Source organism: Medicago truncatula, chromosome 7 (assembly GCF_003473485.1).
Source record: "Medicago truncatula cultivar Jemalong A17 chromosome 7, MtrunA17r5.0-ANR, whole genome shotgun sequence".
NCBI lineage: Eukaryota > Viridiplantae > Streptophyta > Magnoliopsida > Fabales > Fabaceae > Medicago > Medicago truncatula.
This window is the reverse complement of record NC_053048.1, coordinates 3,151,413-3,173,557: the sequence shown is the minus strand read 5'-3', so window position 1 is coordinate 3,173,557 and position 22,145 is coordinate 3,151,413. Positions and strand designations below refer to the sequence as shown.

Sequence of the window (22,145 nt, the reverse complement as noted above, 5' to 3'; positions counted from 1 at the left end):
TAGCTAAACCAAGTTGGAATCCACTAGAAAGAGGGGTGGTGATATATTGTGCCGAATTAGACTTTGGAAGGTTCAAATATAGTATAGTCTTAGAAATCGTGGTTGAGTTTAATACAATTTCATAAAATTGATTTGTAATGTGAAGATTGTTCCCACTTATAAACACTTGTTCATACCATATTTTGTTTGATGTGGGACACTTTAACACACCTCTTACGACCAATACAATTGGGCTTGGTACGTTAATATAAAAGATGAGTGACCTGATAGCGAAAACTTGATAGCAGGTGATCCAACGGACTTTGGAGGAGACTTTGATACCATCTTAGAGACTCTGGTTGGTTCTAACACAATCCCACACAACCGGCTTGTGAGGTGAATATTGTCTCCACATATAAACACATGTTCAAGTCGTATTTTATCCGATGTAAAACTCGTTAATATCTAGTAAAAATGCGTAGGTCTAATTTGTGGTCCATTATAATCTTATTTTTAGTTTTAAGTTTGATCTTTTTGAAATTATGATATAGTCTATTAATCTACTCAAAAATCTATTTCATATTAACATGTTTAAATATGTAATCTAACACATTTTTAAATAAACTAACAAGTTAATAGATCAATGAAGTTAAATTAACACACAACATGGCATTTTAATTTAGAGAATATTTTAATTCTAATGTATAATAACATTTGAAGTGGTTAAATCACATGTCCCCAAAATATCTTATTGATTCAATGTTGAATTCAATTTTAAAATATTTTTTGAGAGTACCGAAATGATTTCTTTAAACACCACCCATAGAGGGGTCCATAACTAAGAAACTACAATCAAAATAAAAACGAAATAATGATTATAACTTTAAATCTCGGTGTGTTAATATGTTATACTTAGAGAGGAACCAACACTATTGTACTAATCTATTTAGAGTTAGATTTGAACCACCACATACATAGTTACATACATCAACTCAAAAGTTGAAACTTTCATAGTGGTAATAGTGAGGTCCATTGAAGTGAAGAACTATCCTAGTTAAGTATGGAACGGTGGAAGACACTTTGGTAATTTGGAAGGTACATGAGCAATTTATTTCAAGTGGGGCAATAGTATTGGGGTAGGGTACCTTGAATGAGTTGGTATATGAAAAGACAAAAGAAGGGTCCCATGATGAGAAAAAAGGGGGGCTGAAATAGAAACATAAATGTTGGTTTGTGGTGTGTGTGAGTGAAAGATTTTGTGGATCTAAATACTTGTATTGGCTATATAAAGGACAATGGGGACACGACCTTGAATTTTCCTTGATCACTGCCAGTCTAGCAACGTAATATGGTCCAGTGTTGTCTTAATGACCCTATTAAATGAGTTCTCTATGACATTTGGCAAAAGTATACAAGTCCAACGTGGTCAATATATAATACAGAAAGAAATGTCAATATATATATATATATATATATATATATATATATATATATATATATATATGGGTTTGCTAGGATACACCCTCTAATTTTTATTAAGGTGTGTTGTAGCAAATATATAACTAAAATGTTGTTAAATACACCTTAAGGTGAATGTTGCTAAAACATACCTTCTAAAAAAAATAAGTGGTGTATGTTAGCAACTCCTATTGGCATTTGCTAGGATACACCCACTTATTTTTTAGAAGGTGTGTTTTAGCAAGTTATAACTAAAAAGTAGTTAAATACACCTTAAGGTGTAACTTGCTAAAACACTCAAACATAAAAACTAATGGGTGTGTTCTAGCAAATCTCATATATATATATATATATATATATATATATATATATATATATATATATATATATATTTTGAAAGAATGTATATGTATATGTATGTTTGTAAAGAAAAACTAAAACTATTAACAAGGTGGTTCATTTTCTATTATATATAGGGTTAATACATGTTTATTTTCTGTAATATTAGAAATTTTCGATTTATCTTTAAGTAAAAAAATTTGTTTAGATTTCAACCATGTAATTTGAAGATTCTTTGGTTTTCGACCTTCATAAATTTTGACTGTACAAAATCGATGATATGACAGGGGTAAACCCAAATTCTCTCAAATTACAGGGGGCGAAAGTACCTTAAATTTTGTAATTTGATGTCATGAAGGTCTAAAACCAAATAATTTTCAAATTACATGGTTGGAATCTAAACATTTTTTTACAGGGCATAAACCGAAAATCGCTAATATTACAGGAGGTAAATATGTATTAACCCTTATATGTTAGTTTGGTTCATATTTCGTATAGACTTAATATCTCATATCTATGACCCATGAGATGTAGTCATCAGTCTACATAAATAACAGTCTCGATGCTTTATTATTATCGCAATTCATATTAAAGCTTGACTACGGATACATTTAAGAATAACGTTCTTTATGTTAATGTAATCTCATGATTAAGTCACTTAATATATAATTACATGAACTATTTATTCTAGGGACTTTATTAACATTACAACAAATATAATGAAGAGTGACATATATTATTTAATAGAGTAAATTACACTCCCCTCCCCTTCCCTCAAAGATGCTTGAATTACACTCCCTTCCCCTCTTATGTTAAAATATACACTTCTCTCCCCTCTTATTCAAAACATATGAGAAAACTTTTCACTCCCCTTCTGTTGTGAATTCGATGAAAATCACACCAATAACAACTTGATGTGTGAAGCAAGGGATAATTAAGCAACCAAAACAAAGCGTATGGAACAATTAAATACAAGCCAAAAAGTAGAAAACAACGGCGAGAAGAACAAAAGAAGAAGAAGAACACAAGGAAATTTGTTGACCCAGTTCGGTCCAATCTGACCTAGTCTGGGGGAGAGAGCAGCCCTCCGATCCACTATTTGATGAGTAACGTTACAAAGAGAAATCAATGGGTTACAAGAATAAGTCTCCCGCCTAATTCTACCCAAAGTCCCAATCTCTTCCCGTAACCAAGAGACTCCAATCCTAATAGTGTTTCTCTCTATCTCAATCTCCACTCTCACTCAGAGTTTGCTTTGATACAAGGTCTATATTTATAGTAAAAGTCCTGCTTAAAATCTATAACAAATCTGCCTAAAATCTGTAACAAAAACTGTAACAAATCTGCTCTCAAAAATATGTTTTATTTTTATCCGCCAGCGCACCATCGTGCCACGATGCGACCCCATCGTGCCACGATTTTTCCAGTGCCTTGCCCAAAAAACTAAAACCTCCATCGTGCCGCGAAGCCCAGCCGTCGTGCCACGATTGTGCAGAAACCTGATTTTAAGTTAACTCTCACACCTTCCATAAGGAAAACTTTTCAGCAAGGCTTCAAATTATTCCAGATAGGAATTTTCTAAAAGGAAAACTTTCATGACGATAAGAGGAGTCCGACTCTAGCCTAATATGATCATAGGAGTTTATCCGGATAGCCAGAGGGATGTTCTAGGACTACTCCACCCGATCATTCTGTTAAATCAACTCGAATTAACTGGTTGTTACATGTTAACTTTATAAACAATTTATAAATATGGTAAAATGACAGAAGAGATAACCTAGACAAAATACAGACAATTAGTGATCTTAGATCCCCCCATATCACTATCACCTTAGGATAAGTGGAACTCACTGAGACATTATGTCTCGTCCCAATCCCTTTCTTTCTTTTCAGATACGCATGTTACTCGCGGGAAGGGTAAGTAGAAGGAAGCTGAATTATTTATGTTGCATTGTCTGATATTAGTATTATGTTGCTAGTGTCATATATTATGCACTCATACATAGTTTATATTGTGTACTTGTTAGTCGGTCATGTTTATTTCAGATAGTATTATGTACTTTGTACTTATCAGCTATAACTTTATCAGATGTATGAGACTTGTTTTGTTGGATTTTCATTCAGACGAATTTCATGTTGTAATTTTAATTTATCCAGTACTAAGTTTAACGCTCGTATAAATATTCTAGACACATTTATTATGGGCATTGCATCGACTCACTACTAGTGGGCGATGATATTGGTCCATCGACTCGATTTAGTCGGTTCTTAGATCGGATAACGAATTTCCAAATAATAAATATATAATGTAAGATAAACATTTAACTGTGTCTTCCTTTTGAGATGGGTAATGCTTTTAACATGATTGGTGAGATATTTCAAGCACAAATGGTTAAATATCTAGTTCTGATTCACGTTTATTGAAAAAAGATTGATCATGTCTCAGTTTGAAATGGTGTTTTGGATGATGGAAACTCTAAAATGAGTAGTTTATTAATTGGGAGCCCACAATTTGATTGAAGTTATTAAAAATGAAGAACAAAATGACATTGTTTTGAACCTCATGTTTTTGCCATTCTTTTTTTAATTGATCCATAACGCCGTAGTTTTGGCTTTAGTCAAACTCAACCTCTACTTGTTCCTTCTTACCCTTCATGTTAATATATTTCTTCCTTCCTTCTTTTCTTTGCGGAAATTTAACCTTTTCATTTTCCATTTTGTTTGGAAATATTTTCATTTGATCCCATCCTCAACCAAGGTTCTATGTTTCATCACATAAGCAAGTTAAAAACTAAGTAGAGCAAAAACAAATATAAAAATTTAATTTTGTAAGTCTTGATAAAATGAATGTATGATAGCAATCTATTAAAGTTTGAAAATGGAGTGAGTTGTGATGAGAAAAAAAGTTTTGCTTGAATGATGTAACAAAAAACAAAAAAGGGAAGATAGTGAATGATGCGAGAGATAGTTAATTTTAGGCAAAATAGCACAATTAGTTCCTTAACTTTATTTTAGGTAACACTTTCGTCCTTTATTTTTTTTTTGTCACGATTTAGTCCTTTATGTTATAAAATGAAAATATCTTATCATTTTTTATGAGATTCTTTTCAAAGAAATTTGATTTTCTATGCTTGTATGATGAAAATTTGATTTTTTTTGGAGTTTTTGATTTTTTTTTTTCATGAAAAAGGATAACTATATATGTTGTTATTTTATAACATAAAGGACTAAATCGTGATAAAAAAAAGATAAAGGATGAAAGTGTTACCTAAAATAAAGTTAAGGGACTAATTGTGTAATTTTACCTTAATTTTAATTAAACTGTTGAAAATATTGAGTTGCAAGAATACAAAATTTCTTAAATATTGATCTTTTTTAAGGTATTAAAAATTTGGATCATAAGGAAATTTGGGGAGGGCTAAATGTTTCATGCTTTTAGAAGTGTGTATTATGATGTAAGAGCATGGTTTAATATGTCAAAAGTTGAAAATGACATGATGCTGATAAAAAAAACATAATAATAATAATAATAATAGGTTAATTAAGTTATTCGTCCTACATAATTTTTAAATTTGGTGTAAAAATGTCGTACTTTTTAGTCATATGGCAAACTCTATGGTACACCCAACATTTTGAGTGTACCGGTACACCAAACATTAAATTAATAATTAAATTGATTATTTTTTAAAGAAAAATAATTATTTTATATCATTGACAATTATAATAATTAAATCTTATTTACCAAAACCGTCGATGAAATAAAATTTACTTTTTTTTTTTTTAATTTTTATTGCTCATAATGAAGAATATTGATTATTTTTTATGAGAAAATGTTAAAAATTTAATATAATTCATATAAACAATGAAATGATGTTTTTTTTCTCGTGAGATGGTGTTTTCTAAAATATAAATAATGACAAATAACAACTTATTTCATAAAATGATCATTAATTTATAAATTTATGAAGCAGAGTATCGGTACACCTCAATTTGTAAGGTTTACCGTAGAAGCTCCCTAAATATATCCTTCAAACAGTTTTAAATTTGTTGTTAAGTCAACATATATTTTTTATGGACGGTTTTCAAGCATGTTTAGAACTTTATAAAAAGTTCTTCCACGAAAAATGAGATCAAAATTTGATTTCTTAGCATGTTTAACATTTTCCAATTTCCATTTAGGGGCACTATCAAATTGAAAATGTAACGAAACCTAATAAAAAATAAATTCTTAAAACTTCAGGGTCGGTTGGATGCTTTACACCACTATAAACTCTCAATTTTCCTGCGAATTTTCCTGCGGAGTCTGGTGATAAATCCACTGCGGATTTTGCCAAGGATTTGCATTCCAGGTAATACCAATTGTTTCCTGAGGATTTTAGAAATCCAGGAAAATTTCCTACCGAAATTTCCTCAGGAAAAGGCAATAATATCCGCAGGAAATGTTTGGTCAGAGTGAAAGAGGTTCCCCTGCCAGTGAATGTTTCCTGCGAACATTCGACATATAATTCCGCTGGTAAATCCTCAGGAAACAGAAATAAACACCAGAGAAATCTGCAGGAAATATACCGGTTCATCAATAATTATTTTTAATTATTTTCTATCAATGAATGCCAACAGCCATATTAAAAGTGATTTTTAATTATTTGTTTGATAAAGAAGTTTATTAGAAACTACCAAAGTCGTATAGACTAAAAATTGTGAATCTATCAAATTTGCCTTTGATTAGACTTCATTCATATTTCAACTAACCAACAATATTTGAAGATAAACTTAATTCAGATTTACAACTCTAAATATTTTCTCATACAAACATTTATAATTTGATTTCATAATGGAAATGAAGTATGCAACACAATTTCAATTACATACTATAACTATTAGAAGTTTTTATCCAATAAAGCATGTATAAAGGTAAGAAAAACCATGAGTAAGAAGCCTTCGCTATGAGGTATCAAAACTATATATGTAGGTAACAAAACCATAATTATGGCTTAGAACTTAGAGGTGAGCTCTATTCTAAGTGTCAGATTAGAATCCTCTAGGCAATAACAATTCTTTTATTAGTTTAGTCAATACAAAGATTTGCTCTTCCTTCATTTGAAATCACTATTAGTGGACGGTGATATTGGTCCTCTGATTTAGTCAATTCACTATTATTTCTGATTCACTTTTATTTAAACGAGACTTATCATGTCTAAGTTTGAACTTGCATTTTGGATCGTGGGAACTCTAAAGTAAAATCCACAATTTGATAGTATCCCTTAATTTGATTTAAATTATTAAAATTCAGAAAAATGACAGTTTATCCAGTTTCCGTTATTCTCCTGTCAGCCTTTTCAATTAAAAATAAAGAACAAAATGATTGGAACACTTATACTAAATTTATCTAGAATATATATCAACCATTGCGCAGATTTATTGGTCAAGTTCGGGCGCTCTTCAAGATTAGGTGTGACTTTTTGACACGTTCCCCCATCAGAGTTGAAGTCAGTATTGAGGTTTGATGTCCCAAACTGAGCCATGTTCTTATGATTTTTTTTTCTTTTTCTTTTGTCATTCTACCAAAAAGAAAAATTTGTCTAAAATATTTAGACGAATATTAAACATAAGTATCAGATGCATTAAATTACATCAGAATTTCGTTTAAGAGTGAGAGGAATTACCACGAGAGTGAGAGAGAAGGAGAGGGAAATTGTGATCTTTCCTCTTTCTTTTTAATCCATCTTGATATGGGTACTAATCTCACAATTTTACACTCTTGTCCTTCACTCCAATGAAAAATATCCAATTTATCCTTAGCTCAAGAATTTCTTAACTTGTCCTTCTCTTATTTGGCACTTGCTGAATAGATTGCCCTCCTTTTAAATAAATAAATACTCAATTATTTATTAACTCTTATTTTTAATATATAACTGAGAATTCTAAATAATATCACTCTTTGTATTAATTAGATTAGATTTCGAGCAATATGTTAGATGTTGGGAAACTTCAAGGGAGAAATTCCTATGTGGATTGGGGTAGCCTTCCATTTCCACGAGCTACATGTGCAACCCTAATTTGTCGTAATTAGTTACTTGAATGAGGCTGAAAATGATTAGAGTAGGTCTATGACGACTTGGTCATGTGTGTGTCACTACCAGAATCTAACGTATTTCCTGCGGAATCCGCAGGAATTTCTAAAGATATTGCTGCGGCTTCCTTTACTTGAATGAAATTTCCTGCAAAAATATTATTGTAGGATATTCCATAGGAAACTAGACTTTTCCTGCGGCTCTACTTGCGACACCTCTTACTCGGAGATTCCGCAGGTATATCTGCAGATCTTCCTTTTGTCTTTCCTACGGATTTGTTTTAAACATTTTAGCTTCCATCTATCTATTGTAGAATTTGAACTCATATTAACATCTTTCTGTCAAGTGTGCAAGTCTCCACATCCGTAATTATGTGACATAGTCAGATAAGGCCAAATGAAGACACAACATGGTCAGAAAGATGAGTTGGTTGTAATTTAATGGAGGGATGTTTATGTTCCTTACTTTTATTATGAGAAGAGATAAAGGAGATTGAAAAGGAAAGAACATGAAAAATAAATTTGATATTGAGATAAATGAGACCGGTAAAAAATATATACATAATTGTATGTTTGTCGTTGAGGTTACAAGGAATAGAGTGATATGGTGGTAATTTTATGGGTGTGGTGAAGAAGTTAAAAACAATTTGGGTAATTAATTTATAAAAAATTAGACTCGATTAAAAAAACGTCACAACATTTTTTTTAATAATCATAAATTATGTCAACTCAACATTTTTCTATAGTAAAATCCAACCAACAACCAAAAGTGGAGATATTTGAAATAATAGAGATTGATTAAAAGATAGTGCATGAAAGTGAATAAAATCCAATAACTTATATTTAATATAAAAATGAAGAAAATGACATCAAAAAAACCAACAAACTAGTTAATCATAATATTCAGAGTTCTGAGTTGAAACATCACATTAGTCTTAGAGCGACTATACAAGTGAGATTTAGACTATGTTATCACCAAAATTTTAACATATTAGGTATCTTGGTCATCTCACATATATGTTTCTTAACATCTACTTTTACATCTAATGTGGAACTTTAAGTCACAATTGACACATGCGATCCCTTAAGCGTGAGACTCTCTTCGTTTGAGATCTTGTGACATATCCAAATAAGGTCACACAAAGGCACACCATTGGAAAAAGGTAGATTGATTGTGGTTTCATGGAGGGAGATTGTGGTTCCCATATTTTATGAAAATAGAGAGAAAAAAAAATTAGAAAAAGAAATAAATATGAAAGAGATTTGAACATAGAGAACTGATAAGGAAAAAAGTAGTGTTTGTTTTGTCTGTAAAAATATTGAGAATAGAGTGAGTTAGTGGTAATTTTCTGGTTTAGGTGAAAGAGTGAGAGATCTATGAATAATTATATCACCAAAAAATAGACTCAATAAAAAAAATACCACATCAATTTAAAATGTCTAATAAACATGTACTTTGTCAACCCAGCAAAACAAATATGCATTTTTCGTTGTCCAATCCCAACAAAGACAAAAAATGAAAGTATTTGACGAACAAAGGTTAGATAAAGAAATTGAAATAAAACGAAAGACTTCCACAAATTTGTATTTAATAAAATAATAATAAAATCACATTGAAAAAATAATAACTTTTTATAATGTTCGGAGTTATAAGGGAGCCTACAATGAGTTGAATCATCACATTTGAGTAATGAACCCCCAAAATGAGATTGACACCACATCTTCACCCAAAACCTAAAACATTACGTATTTTAGTTATCTCACTTATATGTTGATCAATATATATACTATTGCATGTAATGTGAAATTTGAACTAAAGCATGACATATTAACGTCTCTCCTTGAGTGTAGGACTCTCTGTGTATGTGATATGGCGAGATAGCAAAATATGGTCAGAGGCACAACATTGTAAAAAATGTGGTTTGTTAGAGGTTTCATGGAGGGGTGTTTTTGTTTGTTTCTTTCGTGCGAAAAGAAAATTAAAATAGAAAAAGAAAGAAGATGAAAAAGGAATTTGAACATAAAAGAAATTATGAGGGAAAAAAATTAAGGAGTGTATGTTTTATCCAAGAAAATATAGAGAATACAGTGAGTTGCTGGTAATTTAAGGCGTTGGAGATTATTGGAAAATTATGCTATCAAAATATTAGACTCATTAAAAAAATACCACATTAATTTAAATTGTGTAATAAACATTTATTTTTTAACTCAATATAACACATCTACATTTTTCCATTGTGCCCACCAAAAACGAAAAATTGAAGGAATTTATCGTAACATATGTTGAATTAAAAAATTGCATGAAAGCAAATTACATCCAAAAAATAAAATTGAAGGTAAAAAAATTCAGCAATTTACACCCAAAAATTAAAAAAACAAATCATCATAATATTTGGTCTTTTGTGAAAGCCTACAATGAGTTGCATAATCATATTAAGCTAAGTACAATCATATAGGTGAAATTGAAATCGTATCTTCACATGAAATCTTAAGACATTAGTTATATGGGTCTCCTAACTTATATGTTGTTCAACATCTACTTTTGCCTACTGATGACAGGTCATCTTACGTTATTCTTAGCATGTTTTTCAGTTTATTTTAGTAGGATTTAGTAGCAAAAATGAGGAGTATTAGAAAGATTACCTATGATTTCGGGATTTTTGTAATGTTTTCTATATTTGAGTTTATAATTCTAGTTTTCCTGAAACATAGCAATTTTAGTGGGGTTTTGAAGTAATTCACGAAGAAATCACGCAAATCGGCAAATCAAGAACAACCGAATAATTGTGAAGATTCAAGAAACAAGAATAAAAATCCAAGAGGCCTCAGAAGACTTAAAAATGGGAGGAATTTTGTTCCCAAAGTACCGAGGCAAGTTATTTGAAGACGAAGACCTAAAAACGACGGAAAATCGAAGATTGGGTCCGAAAGAGACACAGAGTGCACCTAGAGAATTTGAAAAATGCCTAGGTCATGATTGAGCAAGTCATGCTCCTAGGGAATTTACCATGCGTCTAGGGCATGAAACTTACTTCACTTTCATGCGCCTAGGGGATTTTCTATGCGCCCCGTGCATGCAAAAAAGTCGGGATGCAACTGTCTTTTTCTAAAGTGATTATTTTAATAATCAACTTTTTCATGAAATGTAATGAAATCTCACTTTGGTAAAGAATTTTGGTTTATATTCATGGTACTCCCTCCGTTTCAAAATATAAGACAAATTCACTTTTTAGGTTCATCCATTTAATGATGTATGTGGTGCATATTATGAACCACATACATCATTAAATGAATGAACCTAAAAAATGAATTTTGCTTATATTTTAAAACGGAGGGAGTAACGTTTAAGGATAACCACAAATTTGTTTTGTCCGATCTCTTATTTTATTTTATTTTTTGCAAATTAAACACACTCATCATTAATCAATTTATCATTTCCTTTAATATAAAGAAAATATTTTTAAAAGCAACTTTTAAAATAACTATCGATCTTAGTCAGATACTTTTCTCCATAAATTTATCTTTAAAAACAAAAACCTTTTAAATTTGAATTTGAAAACATGCAACATGATTATATATATATATATATATATATATATATATATATATATATATATATATATATATATATATATATATTACAACTGAAATATAGATAAGTACATATAAAATAAATACAATACACCTGATAAAATGGGCAAAGCCGGAAAAGGGACGCTATATCCGGTTTGATTGAAGTTATTAAAAGCCGGAAAAAGGACGCCATACAATACACCTGATAATTTATTAAAAGCCCACAGTTTGATTGAAGTTAATAAAAGCCCGATAAAGGACGCTATATTCAGTTTTCGTTGTTATTCATTAATCATGTACATTATTTCTCCTTCAAGGATGTCTACTAGGCTAAAGTTATTCTTGAAATAATCAACTTTTTCGTGAAATATAATGAAACCTCACTTTGCTAAAGAAATTTGGTTTATAATCATGGCATCAGTTAAGGATAGCCACAAAATTTAATCTCAATAGAAGTATTTGAACAAATTAGTGTTGTATCATGAAAGTGAGCATGATTTCTTACAAAATATTGAGCTATTTTTTTTTTTGCTATTTTTCATAGGTTCACTTAATGACATGAAAATTTTCCTAACAAATCTAACAGAAATCAGATTTTCTGCAAAACCAAAATCACACCAAAAATATTTTGCAAATCAAACACACTCATCGTTGATCAATTTATCTATTCATTTAGCATAAAAGTAATTGTTTAAGAAAACTTTTAAAGTAACTATCAATCTTTGTCGGATACTTTTCTTTATAAATTTATCTTTAACAACACAAACTTTTAAATTTTACTTTGAAAACATTCAACATATATAAATATATTTATTACAACTGAAATTTAGATAAGTTTAGATAAGTTCAGATAAAATAGATACAATACACTATAATAAAACAGGTATTATACAAGGGATAATTTGACCGTTCAGACTAACAAACAGATAAAAAGGACATGCAGACACACTACCAACAAGAAATTTTGTTTGTAATCAGAAATTCCAGAAGCTATCATTGGCTGCAAGTCCAGTAGAAGCTGGTGACAAATCTTGATACCCAGACCACCTTTGAAACATGTCATTTCCATATACCACAGATGAGATATCAGCATCCGCATCAAATTCTCTCCCAAACGAAAACTCTTGGGAGAAGAAAAAGTTTGAAGAATTCCCGGCCATTGAGGTTAGGTTGGGATCAGCCACTGTTGCTCCAGCTAAAGGGTAAACATCCATTTGTTTTGAAGACGATGAAATGTTCAAGATACTTGTTTCATTGTTATGAACAATGTTGTCATATTGTGTTTTTGGTTTCTCTGATTGATTTGGATTGGTGAATGAATTGAACTCATTTGAGAAATCAGGAATAGTGATTTTATTTTCACTATTGTAGGGAGAAAATTCCAAAAATGGAGCCCATAGAGATGCTGCATTAGTATTTGATGGTTCTTCTCTAGAGGAGTTAGACCTTCCAAGTTTTGAACCATTCATTTTCTTTCCACAATTACGCTTCTCAAAGACTCTAGTGACAACCCATTCACTCTACAAAAAAAAAGGTTAAAACATTAATATTAAATGAAAAAAAAATATTTTAAATTATTTTATCATTATTTAGTTTTTATTCATTTATTAATTTTCATAAAATAAAATAGTAATTGAAAGAATATTAAATATGTTTCAAACAAAAATTTGTTTCCAGTAGTTTCTCTAAAATTTATATTTTATAATATTTTTTTTTATAAAAGTTACTTTATTTAGAAAAAGGAAATTAATCTCTTAGTTGTATATCTCCAAATCATTATTTTTATAATTTTGTTACAAACAAATCTTAGTAAATGTTTGGATCGACGATAAGTTTGACAATGATAAAATAGTGACTTTGTTAAAATATAAAAGTAATTGTTTTTTCAAAATCACGGTAACAGAACGTAATTCTATCAAACACATGATCGATATGAACAAAAACTAACAACTTTTCACCTATAGTTATAGTATAAATCATTGACAAAAACAAAGTAATAAAAAAAATATAGCAATATTACCATTCCATGTGTGGATAGGTTGTGCTCAGGAAAAAGGTTGTGCTCAGGAAAAATGTTGTGCTTAGAGAGTGAGTTACCCTCCAATCTGTATTCATGCATGACCCAGTTGGATTTTTCACCTCTCGGAGCTCTTCCTTTGTAGAAAACCAATGTTTTTTTCATCCCAATTAATGAATTTCCCTTGTAAATCTCTTTGTCTTTGCCTGTTGCTTTCCAATAGCCAGCATTAGTAGCTCTATTGGTCCTTTGACCAGTTGGGTATTTTTTGTCCCTCACACAGAAAAAATACCATTCTGTTTCTCCCATTTTAGCCATCTCTGAATAAACCAAAAAATAAGAGAGCATAATTATGTTATGAAACGTTGAAAAACATACATACGTTAGACATGACATTGACAAAATTGACACTCATAATCACTTTTAAAAAAATAAAATAATTAAATTTAACCACGTTTATTAGTGTCATGTTTGTGCAGATACCTGGCACATTATGATGTGTCACTGGTACATAGTAATTAAGTGAAAACATATAACCATCAAAGTCAGATAACGACAATATATCAAAGCTCTAATTTAAACACTCCCTTTTCTCCTTACAAATGAAGGGTGGTTTAGGTTTAATTTTGTTCCGAAATCACCACTCCAAATTGTTTTTCTTTCTTTTTTTGGTTAAATAAGTGATTTCCACATGATTTAAGTCTTCTTTGGTATGTTTTTATGATTTAGTCGTCTTAGTACGACGTTGTTCATCGTCTTCTTTGGTTCAGTTTATTCCCTTGTAATTTTAGCAAATTTCGGTTTACCCCCTGCCATATCATTGATTTTGTACAGTTAGATGACCTAGGGAGGTAATTTGAAACCCGAAAATGGTCTATATTCCAGGGGATAAAGCATTATTAACCCTATAATATTATATAATAACAACTAATATTTCCCAATGAAAAACATTAAATTCACCTGGTAAATCCCATGGTTCACACTTATTCATATCAACTTCCGCAATAGCTATAGCACAGAAGCTATTGTCATCAACTTTCTTGACAAGGTATTGATTTATAAGCTCTTCATCGGTCGGAAAGAATCGTACACCAGCATCAAATTTGACCTTTTCATTTTCCATTTTTTGATTGGAAACATTCTCATTTGATCCCATCTTGCATTAAAGTCCTCTGTTTCATCAATGAAGCAAGTTAAAAACTAAGTTGAATAAAAACAAGTGATTAAAAAAAAAGTTGAATAAAAACGAGCATAAAAAATTTAATTCTCCAGGTATTGATAAAATGAATGATATCAACCTATTAAAGTTTGAAGATGAAGGGAGGTGTGATGATAAAAAAAAAAAACGTTGGTTGATTGATGTAATGAAAAAGCTAAAAAAATAAGAGAGTGAATGACGTGAGAGACAATTTGTTATGATGAAATTGATAAGGATGTTGAGTTGTAAGAATACAGTACTCCTTAAATAGTGAACTTTTAGGTATGCAAAATGTGGCTCATAATGAAATTTTAGGGAGGGTTTAACATTTTATGCTTTTAGAAGTGTGTATTATGTTGTCAGTGCATGGTTTAGTATGTTAAAAGTTGAAAGATGAAAATTGTGAAATGATGATGATGAAAAAAACGTACTAGTAATAAAATAGGTTAAAAAGTTCTAGATTGTATGGGGATAAACGTTTTATAATGGTCTAAACATGTTTGCCAAAAATCATATAAAATTGTGATGAGATGATGATGATGATGGTGGGAGAAAGTGAATGAATTAAGTAGTTTTTTATGTTGGACTTTAATTTTGAGCCTAATCATCGGTTTCTTGGATCTCAAAATGAAAAATCAAGAACCGAATCAAACAAGGTCGGTGTAGATTGGTTCGGTTCGGTTTTGAACCGAACCATACAAGGTTGAATACATTTTTGGTTTGGTTCGTTTGGACTTTCGGTTTTGTCCAAACCGCTTACACCTCTAGTGTTAACCAATTATTTTTCCGATTATCACACATCAAAATTACACATTTACCCCATGCTTAAGTATTTGGTTAATACGTCAAATAATTCATTTAATCTAGGCGAAGTATGAAAATAACCTCTGTAAAAGAAAAAAAAATGCAAATTTCACCCCTATAATTTTGGGTTCTTCATATTTTATGCTCACTTTTAAAAACTATTTGGGGGATGTTTGATAACAGTGTATGTAAAAGGTAATAATATCTGAAAATATCCTCTACAAAGAATTAAAATATGAAAAATAAAAAATTATTGGGGTGGAACTTATGCTTTTTCTTTTACTAGGGTTGTTTTCAGACCTCGCCAAAATTGCATAGGCTATTTTAGGTATTAACTCATTCATATATGATGTAAGATAACATTTAAGTGTGCTTTAAGCTTTTCTGAAGATACAATAGTGATCCCGATTGTTTGCCTTTAAGGCGGAAAAGGCTATTAAAATATTTGGTCAGGATTTATCACGTTTTATTGTGAACTGGCATTTTGAATTTTTTGAACCGTAAAGTAACAGATTTGTTAAATTGGGAACCCACATTTTTATTGAAATTATGAAAAGTTGGAATAAATTACTGGTTATCTAGATTCCTTCTCATGTGCATTTTTGATTAAACATAAATCTTAAAATGACGTTGTTTTGAGCCTCATTTGTTTTCATTTTCTTAAAATGACCATAAACGACGTAGTTTTGTAGATACCATGATGTATTTATTTTTGCGAACAATATGGGGATATAGGCAGTTCGGACTATGATGATATTTAATTTTAGTGTCGTTAATGAATGTTATGTTAATTGAACTTAATTTTTATGTAATTTTATTTGGATTTAACTTTTATGTATAATGTTTTAATGTTTGAATTTTATATATTACTAGTGGAAAGAAGGACACTCACTAGCCCGTTTTTCCGCTCTTTGTAGAATGCTACCAAAGCCCCCCAGTACCTCCTTCAACACACCTCTACTCCATTCATCGTTCACAATTTTACTTCTTTAAGGTTGTGTAATAATCCAAAGTGATTCTTGTAATACTCAACTTTTTCATGAAATGTAATGAAATCTCACTTTGGTAAAGAATTTTGATTTATATTCATGGTATCATTTAAGGACAACCACAAAGTTGTTTTGTCCAGTCTCTTATTTTTATTGACCAAATCAAACACACTCGTCATTAATCAATTTATCATTTCCTTTAATATAAAAGAAATATTTTTAAAAGAAACTTTTAAAATAACTATCTATCTTAGTCGAATACTTTTCTCTATAATTTTATCTTTAAAAACACAAACTTTTTAAATTTGAATTTGAAAACATGCAACATGATTATATATATTACAGCTGAAATTTAGATAAGTACATATAAAATAGACACAATACACCTGATAAAATAGACATCATACAATACACCTGATAATTTATTAAAAGCCCACAATTTGATTGAAGTTATTAAAAGCCGGAAAAGGACGTTATATCCGTTTTCAGTTGTTATTCATTAGGAAAATGCTACTTTCAGCGGAAAAAATAACCACGAGAGACATCACGATGGATAATTGTAATTGTAGCGCACCTTTAACATTGCAACTTTCACACATGAATTCCGCTACTTTCCAAGATCGGACGGTCATATACAATTCGCGATGCCTTCGCTATAAATATTTTTGCTATAAATAGCATCGTCATATTCATTGATCATGTACATTACTTCTTCAAGAATGTCTACTAGGCTAAAGTTATTCTTGAAATAATACTTTTTCGTTAAATATAATGAAACCTCACTTTGCTAAAAAATTTGGTTTATAATCATGGTATCGGTTAACGACAACCAAAAAAATTAACCTCAATAGAAGTATTTGAACAAATTAGCGTTATCATGAAAGTGAGCTTGATTTCTTACAAAATATTTAGATTTTTTTGCTATTTTTCGTTGGATCACTTAATAACATGAAAATTTGCCTAACAAATCTAAAAGAAATCAGATTTTCTACAAAACCAAAATCACACCAAAAATATTTTGCAAATCAAACACACTCATCGTTGATCAATTTATCTATTCATTTAGCATAAAAGTAATTGTTTTAGAAAACTTTTAAAGTAACTATCAATCTTTGTCGGATACTTTTCTTTATAAATTTATCTTTAACAACACAAACTTTTTAAATTTTAATTTGAAAACATACAACATGAATATATTTATTACAACTGAAATTTAGATAAGTTCAGATAAAATAGATACAATACACTATAATAAAACAGGTATTATACAAGGGATAATTTGACCGTTCAGACTAACAAACAGATAAAAAGGACATGCAGACACACTACCAACATGAAATTTTGTTTGTAATCAGAAATTCCAGAAGCTATCATTGGCTGCAAGTCCAGTAGAAGCTGGTGACAAATCTTGATACCCAGACCACCTTTGAAACATGTCATTTCCATATACCACAGATGAGATATCAGCATCCGCATCAAATTCTCTCCCAAAAGAAAACTCTCGGGAGAAAAAGTTTGATGAATTCCCGACCATTGAGGTTTGGTTGGAATCAGCAACTGTTCCTTCAGCGAAAGGGTTATAAACATCCATTTGTTTTGAAGAGGATGAAATGTTCAAGATACAAGTTTCATTGTTATGAACAATGTTGTCATCTTGTGTTTTTGATTTCTCTGATTGATTTTCACTATTGTATGGAGGCAATAGAGTTGCATTAGTATTTGATGGTCCTTCTCTAGAGGAGTTAGACCTTCCAAGTTTTGAACCATTCATTTTGTTTCCACAATTACGCTTCTCAAAGACTCTAGTGACAACCCATTCACTCTACAAAAAAAGGTTAACACATAAATATTAAATGAAAAAAAACTATCATTATTTAGTTTTTATTCATTTATTAAAGTTTTTTTTAAATAAAATACTATTTGAAAGAATATTAAATATGTTTCAAACTAGAAGTTGTTTCCAGTAGTTTCTCTAAAATTTATATTTTATAATCGATATTTTTATAAAAGTTGCTTTTATTATGGTGATCAAGCATAAAATAGTTTACTTTATTTAGAAAAAGGAAATTAATCTCTTAATTGTGTATGTATCAAAATCATTATTTTTATAATTTGTTACAAACAGATCTTAATAAATGTGTGGATCAACGATAAGTTTGACAGTGTTAAAATAGTAACTTTGTTAAAATTTAAAAGTTATTTTTTTTCTTCAAAATCACGGTAACTTAACGTAATTCTATCAAACACATGGTCCATATGAACAAACACTAACAAATTTTCACCTATAGTCAGAGTATAAATCATTGACAAAAATAAAGTAATAAAAAATATAATAATATTACCATTCCATGTGTGGATAGGTTGTGCTCAGGAAAAAGGTTGTGCTTAGAGAGTGAGATACCCTCCAATCGGTATTCATGCATGACCCAGTTGGATTTTTCACCTCTCGGAGCTCTTCCTATGTAGAAAACTAGTGTTTTTTTCATCCCAATTAATGAATTTCCCTTGTAAATCTCTTTGTATTTGCCTGTTGCTTTCCAATAGCCAGCATTAGTAGCTCTATTCGTCCTTTGACCAGTTGGGTATTTTTTGTCCCTCACACAGAAAAAATACCATTCTGTTTCTCCCATTTTAGCCATCTCTGAATAAACCAAAAAATAAGAGAGCATAATTAAGTTAGGAAATGTTGAAAGACATACATACATTAGACATGACACTTGAAAAATTGACACTCATAATCACTTTAAAAAATAAAATAATTAAATTTAACCACGTCTATTAGCGTCATGTTGGTGCAGATACCTGACACATTATGATGTGTCGGTGGTACATAGTAATTAAGAGAAAACATATAAGCATCAATGTAAGATAACGACAATATATCTAAAGTGTAATTAAACAACTCCCTTTTCTCCTTACAAATGAAGGGTGGTTTAGGTTTAATTTTGTTCCGAAATCACCACTCCAAATTGTTTTTCTTTCTTTTTTTGGTTAAATAAGTGATTTCCACATGATTTAAGTCTTCTTTGGTATGTTTTTATGATTTAGTCGTCTTAGTACGACGTTGTTTGTCGTCTTCTTTGGTTCAGTTTATCCCCTTGTAATTTTAGCAAATTTTGGCTTACCCCCTGCCATATCATTGATTTTGTATAGTTAGATGACCTAGGGGGTATTTTGAAACCCGGAAATGGTCTATATTACAGGGGGTAAAGTACTATTAACCCTATAATATTATATAATAACAACTAATATTTCCCTATGAAAAACATTAAATTCACCTGGTAAATCCCATGGTTCAGACTTATTCATATCAACTTCTGCAATAGCTACAGCACAGAAGCTATTGTCATCAACCTTCTTGACAAGGTATTGATTTATAAGCTCTTCATCAGTCGGAAAGAATCGAACACCAGCATCAAATTTGACCTTTTCATTTTCCATTTTTTGATTGGAAACATTCTCATTTGATCCCATCCTGCATTAAAGTCCTCTGTTTCATCAAAGAGGCAAGTTAAAAACTAAGTTGAATAAAAACAAGCATAAAAATTTTAATTCTGCAAGTCTTGATAAAATGAATGACCTATATCAACCTATTAAAGTTTGAAGATGAAGGGAGGTGTGATGATAAAAAAATAAAATAAAAACTTTGGTTGAATGATGTAAAAGAGAAAACTTAAAAAGATGTAAAGAGAAAACTTAAAAAGAAGAGACTGAATGATGTGAGAGACAATTTGTTTTGATGAAATTGATAAGGATGTTGAGTTGTAGGAATACAGTACTCCTTAAATAGTGAACTTTTAGGTATGCAAAATGTGGATCATACTGAAATTTAGGGAGGGTTTAACATTTTATGCTTTTAAAAGTGTGTATTATGTTGTAAGTGCATGGTTTAGTATGTTAAAAGTTGAAAGATGAAAATTGTGAAATGTTGATGATGAAAAAAAAAAACTTAATAGTAATAAAATAGGTTAAAAAGTTCTAAATTGTATGGGAAGAAACGTTTTATAATGGTCTATACATGTTTGCCAAAAATCATTTAAAAATAATTTTTAACTTAGAAGAGTAAAACTAGGCTATATGGTGGAATTTGTGTTTTTTCTTTGATAGAGCCTATTTTCATACCCAACCCAAATTACATAGGTTTTTTTTTAGGAATTAACCCATTCATATATGATATGAGATAAACATTTAAGTGTTCTTTAAACTTTTCTAAAGATGCAGTATGGATCCTGACCCTTTAAGGCGGGAAACACTAATAAAATTTTCGGTCAAGGATACTTGAAAGCACAAATAATAAAATATCTAATTCCTATGCACTTTCATTGAAACAAGATTTATCATGTTTCAGTTTGATCTGTCGTTTTGAGTTGTTGGAACCGTAAAGTTACCAATATGTTAAATTAAGAGCCCAAATTATTTTTATTCAAATTTAAAAGCTGGAAAAAGTGACGGTTTATCCGGTTTCCTTTGTTCTCCTATGCTTTTTTAGTTAAAAATAAAGATCAAGATAGTGTTGTTTTGAGCCTCATATTTTTTTTCCATTTTTTTAAATGATTCAAAAACGACATAGTTTTGACTTCAGTCAAACTCAAATCCCTATGTTTACTTCTTTCCCTTCATGATACAACCCTTCTTCCTTCCTTCTTTTCTTTGCGGTAAAAATAAAATAAAAATACCTTCACATATGCCACCAAAACCCTTTGTTCCTCCTTCCATACGCCACTCCTCCATCACCCTTCACGTTTCTTATTCTTCTTCTTCAAGGATGTATACTAGTCTCTTGATTCCTTAATTGAGTTTTTATTTCTTTCTATTTATATTTTTATGATTTGTTTCTGTTTTTGTTTTCTATTTTGTGTTTGTTGTTTACTCATATTCTTTTTTCATGTTTGTTCTCAGTAGTTCTTGATTTTATTTTTTTTCAAATATCATTGTGGAAATCATGATTTTTTTTCCACATATTTATACTTTTTTTGATTTTTTTTTCTTGATATTTTGTTCTCACTAACCTTAATTGTGGATATAGAGTATGATATTTTGTAGAGAATTATTCTTCTTCTTATGTAATGGCTAAAGTGTATGATAATACTTAATCATCGGGCATGTTCAGACTCGTTGCTCTTATTGCTCTCAGACACCTACAAAATTAAACATTTACATACAATGACAATCAACTATCGTTCACTTCCTACAATAGTTAATTGTCGTTTGTTGTACGGCAACGACAATTAACTATCATTCCTGTCAAACTTTTTCAATACACTATCCATTCACCAATTTTCTTTTCTCTTCCATCCAAAAACCTAAAGTTCACTTTTTTGTTGTTATTGCAAAATCTGTCTCAAATCATTGAAGAAGGAATGCTAGAAGGTTTCTATATTCATTTGACGTCAAGAAACATGTATTGTATCTTTTTACCGGTTTACATTATTGCATTTCTCTGCCATATTTTCGTTCGTTATGACATGAACTTGTAACGATAGTTAACTTATGTAGCTGCCAACAGGCCCGTTACTTGGCAAGAGCAAGGACCTTTGTGGAGCTAGGCCTCCAATTTTTGGGGCCTCAAATATTTGTAGGGATAAGGGTATAATTGTTGGGGTGTAGGATAAAAAAAAATTAACACTTTTACTTATGACAAAATTTATCACTAAATTTTATTTTTTTCGTAGGTAAATGTCTATTTGTCTGTAGATAAAAGTCATGTTTGAACCAATT

The 22,145-nt window shown here is 30.3% G+C and overlaps 2 protein-coding genes across 2 annotated transcripts; both read right to left on the bottom strand.

Annotated features, from left to right (window-relative positions):
- Positions 1-12,264: 12,264 nt before the first annotated feature.
- On the bottom strand, positions 12,265-14,663 carry LOC11410546 (NAC domain-containing protein 92). Its single transcript, XM_003621219.3, has 3 exons — positions 14,397-14,663; positions 13,440-13,756; positions 12,265-12,939 (listed from the first exon to the last, which is right to left on the bottom strand). Exons 1-3 carry the CDS (start codon positions 14,590-14,592, stop codon positions 12,394-12,396), a joined length of 1,059 nt encoding a protein of 352 aa, XP_003621267.1. The 5' UTR covers positions 14,593-14,663; the 3' UTR covers positions 12,265-12,393.
- A 2,986-nt stretch (positions 14,664-17,649) lies between these two features.
- Positions 17,650-20,160, bottom strand: LOC11410545 (NAC domain-containing protein 100). Its single transcript, XM_003621218.3, has 3 exons — positions 19,706-20,160; positions 18,770-19,068; positions 17,650-18,249 (listed from the first exon to the last, which is right to left on the bottom strand). The coding sequence occupies exons 1-3, from the start codon at positions 19,899-19,901 to the stop codon at positions 17,779-17,781; spliced, it is 966 nt and encodes a 321-aa protein (XP_003621266.2). The 5' UTR covers positions 19,902-20,160; the 3' UTR covers positions 17,650-17,778.
- Positions 20,161-22,145: the final 1,985 nt, after the last annotated feature.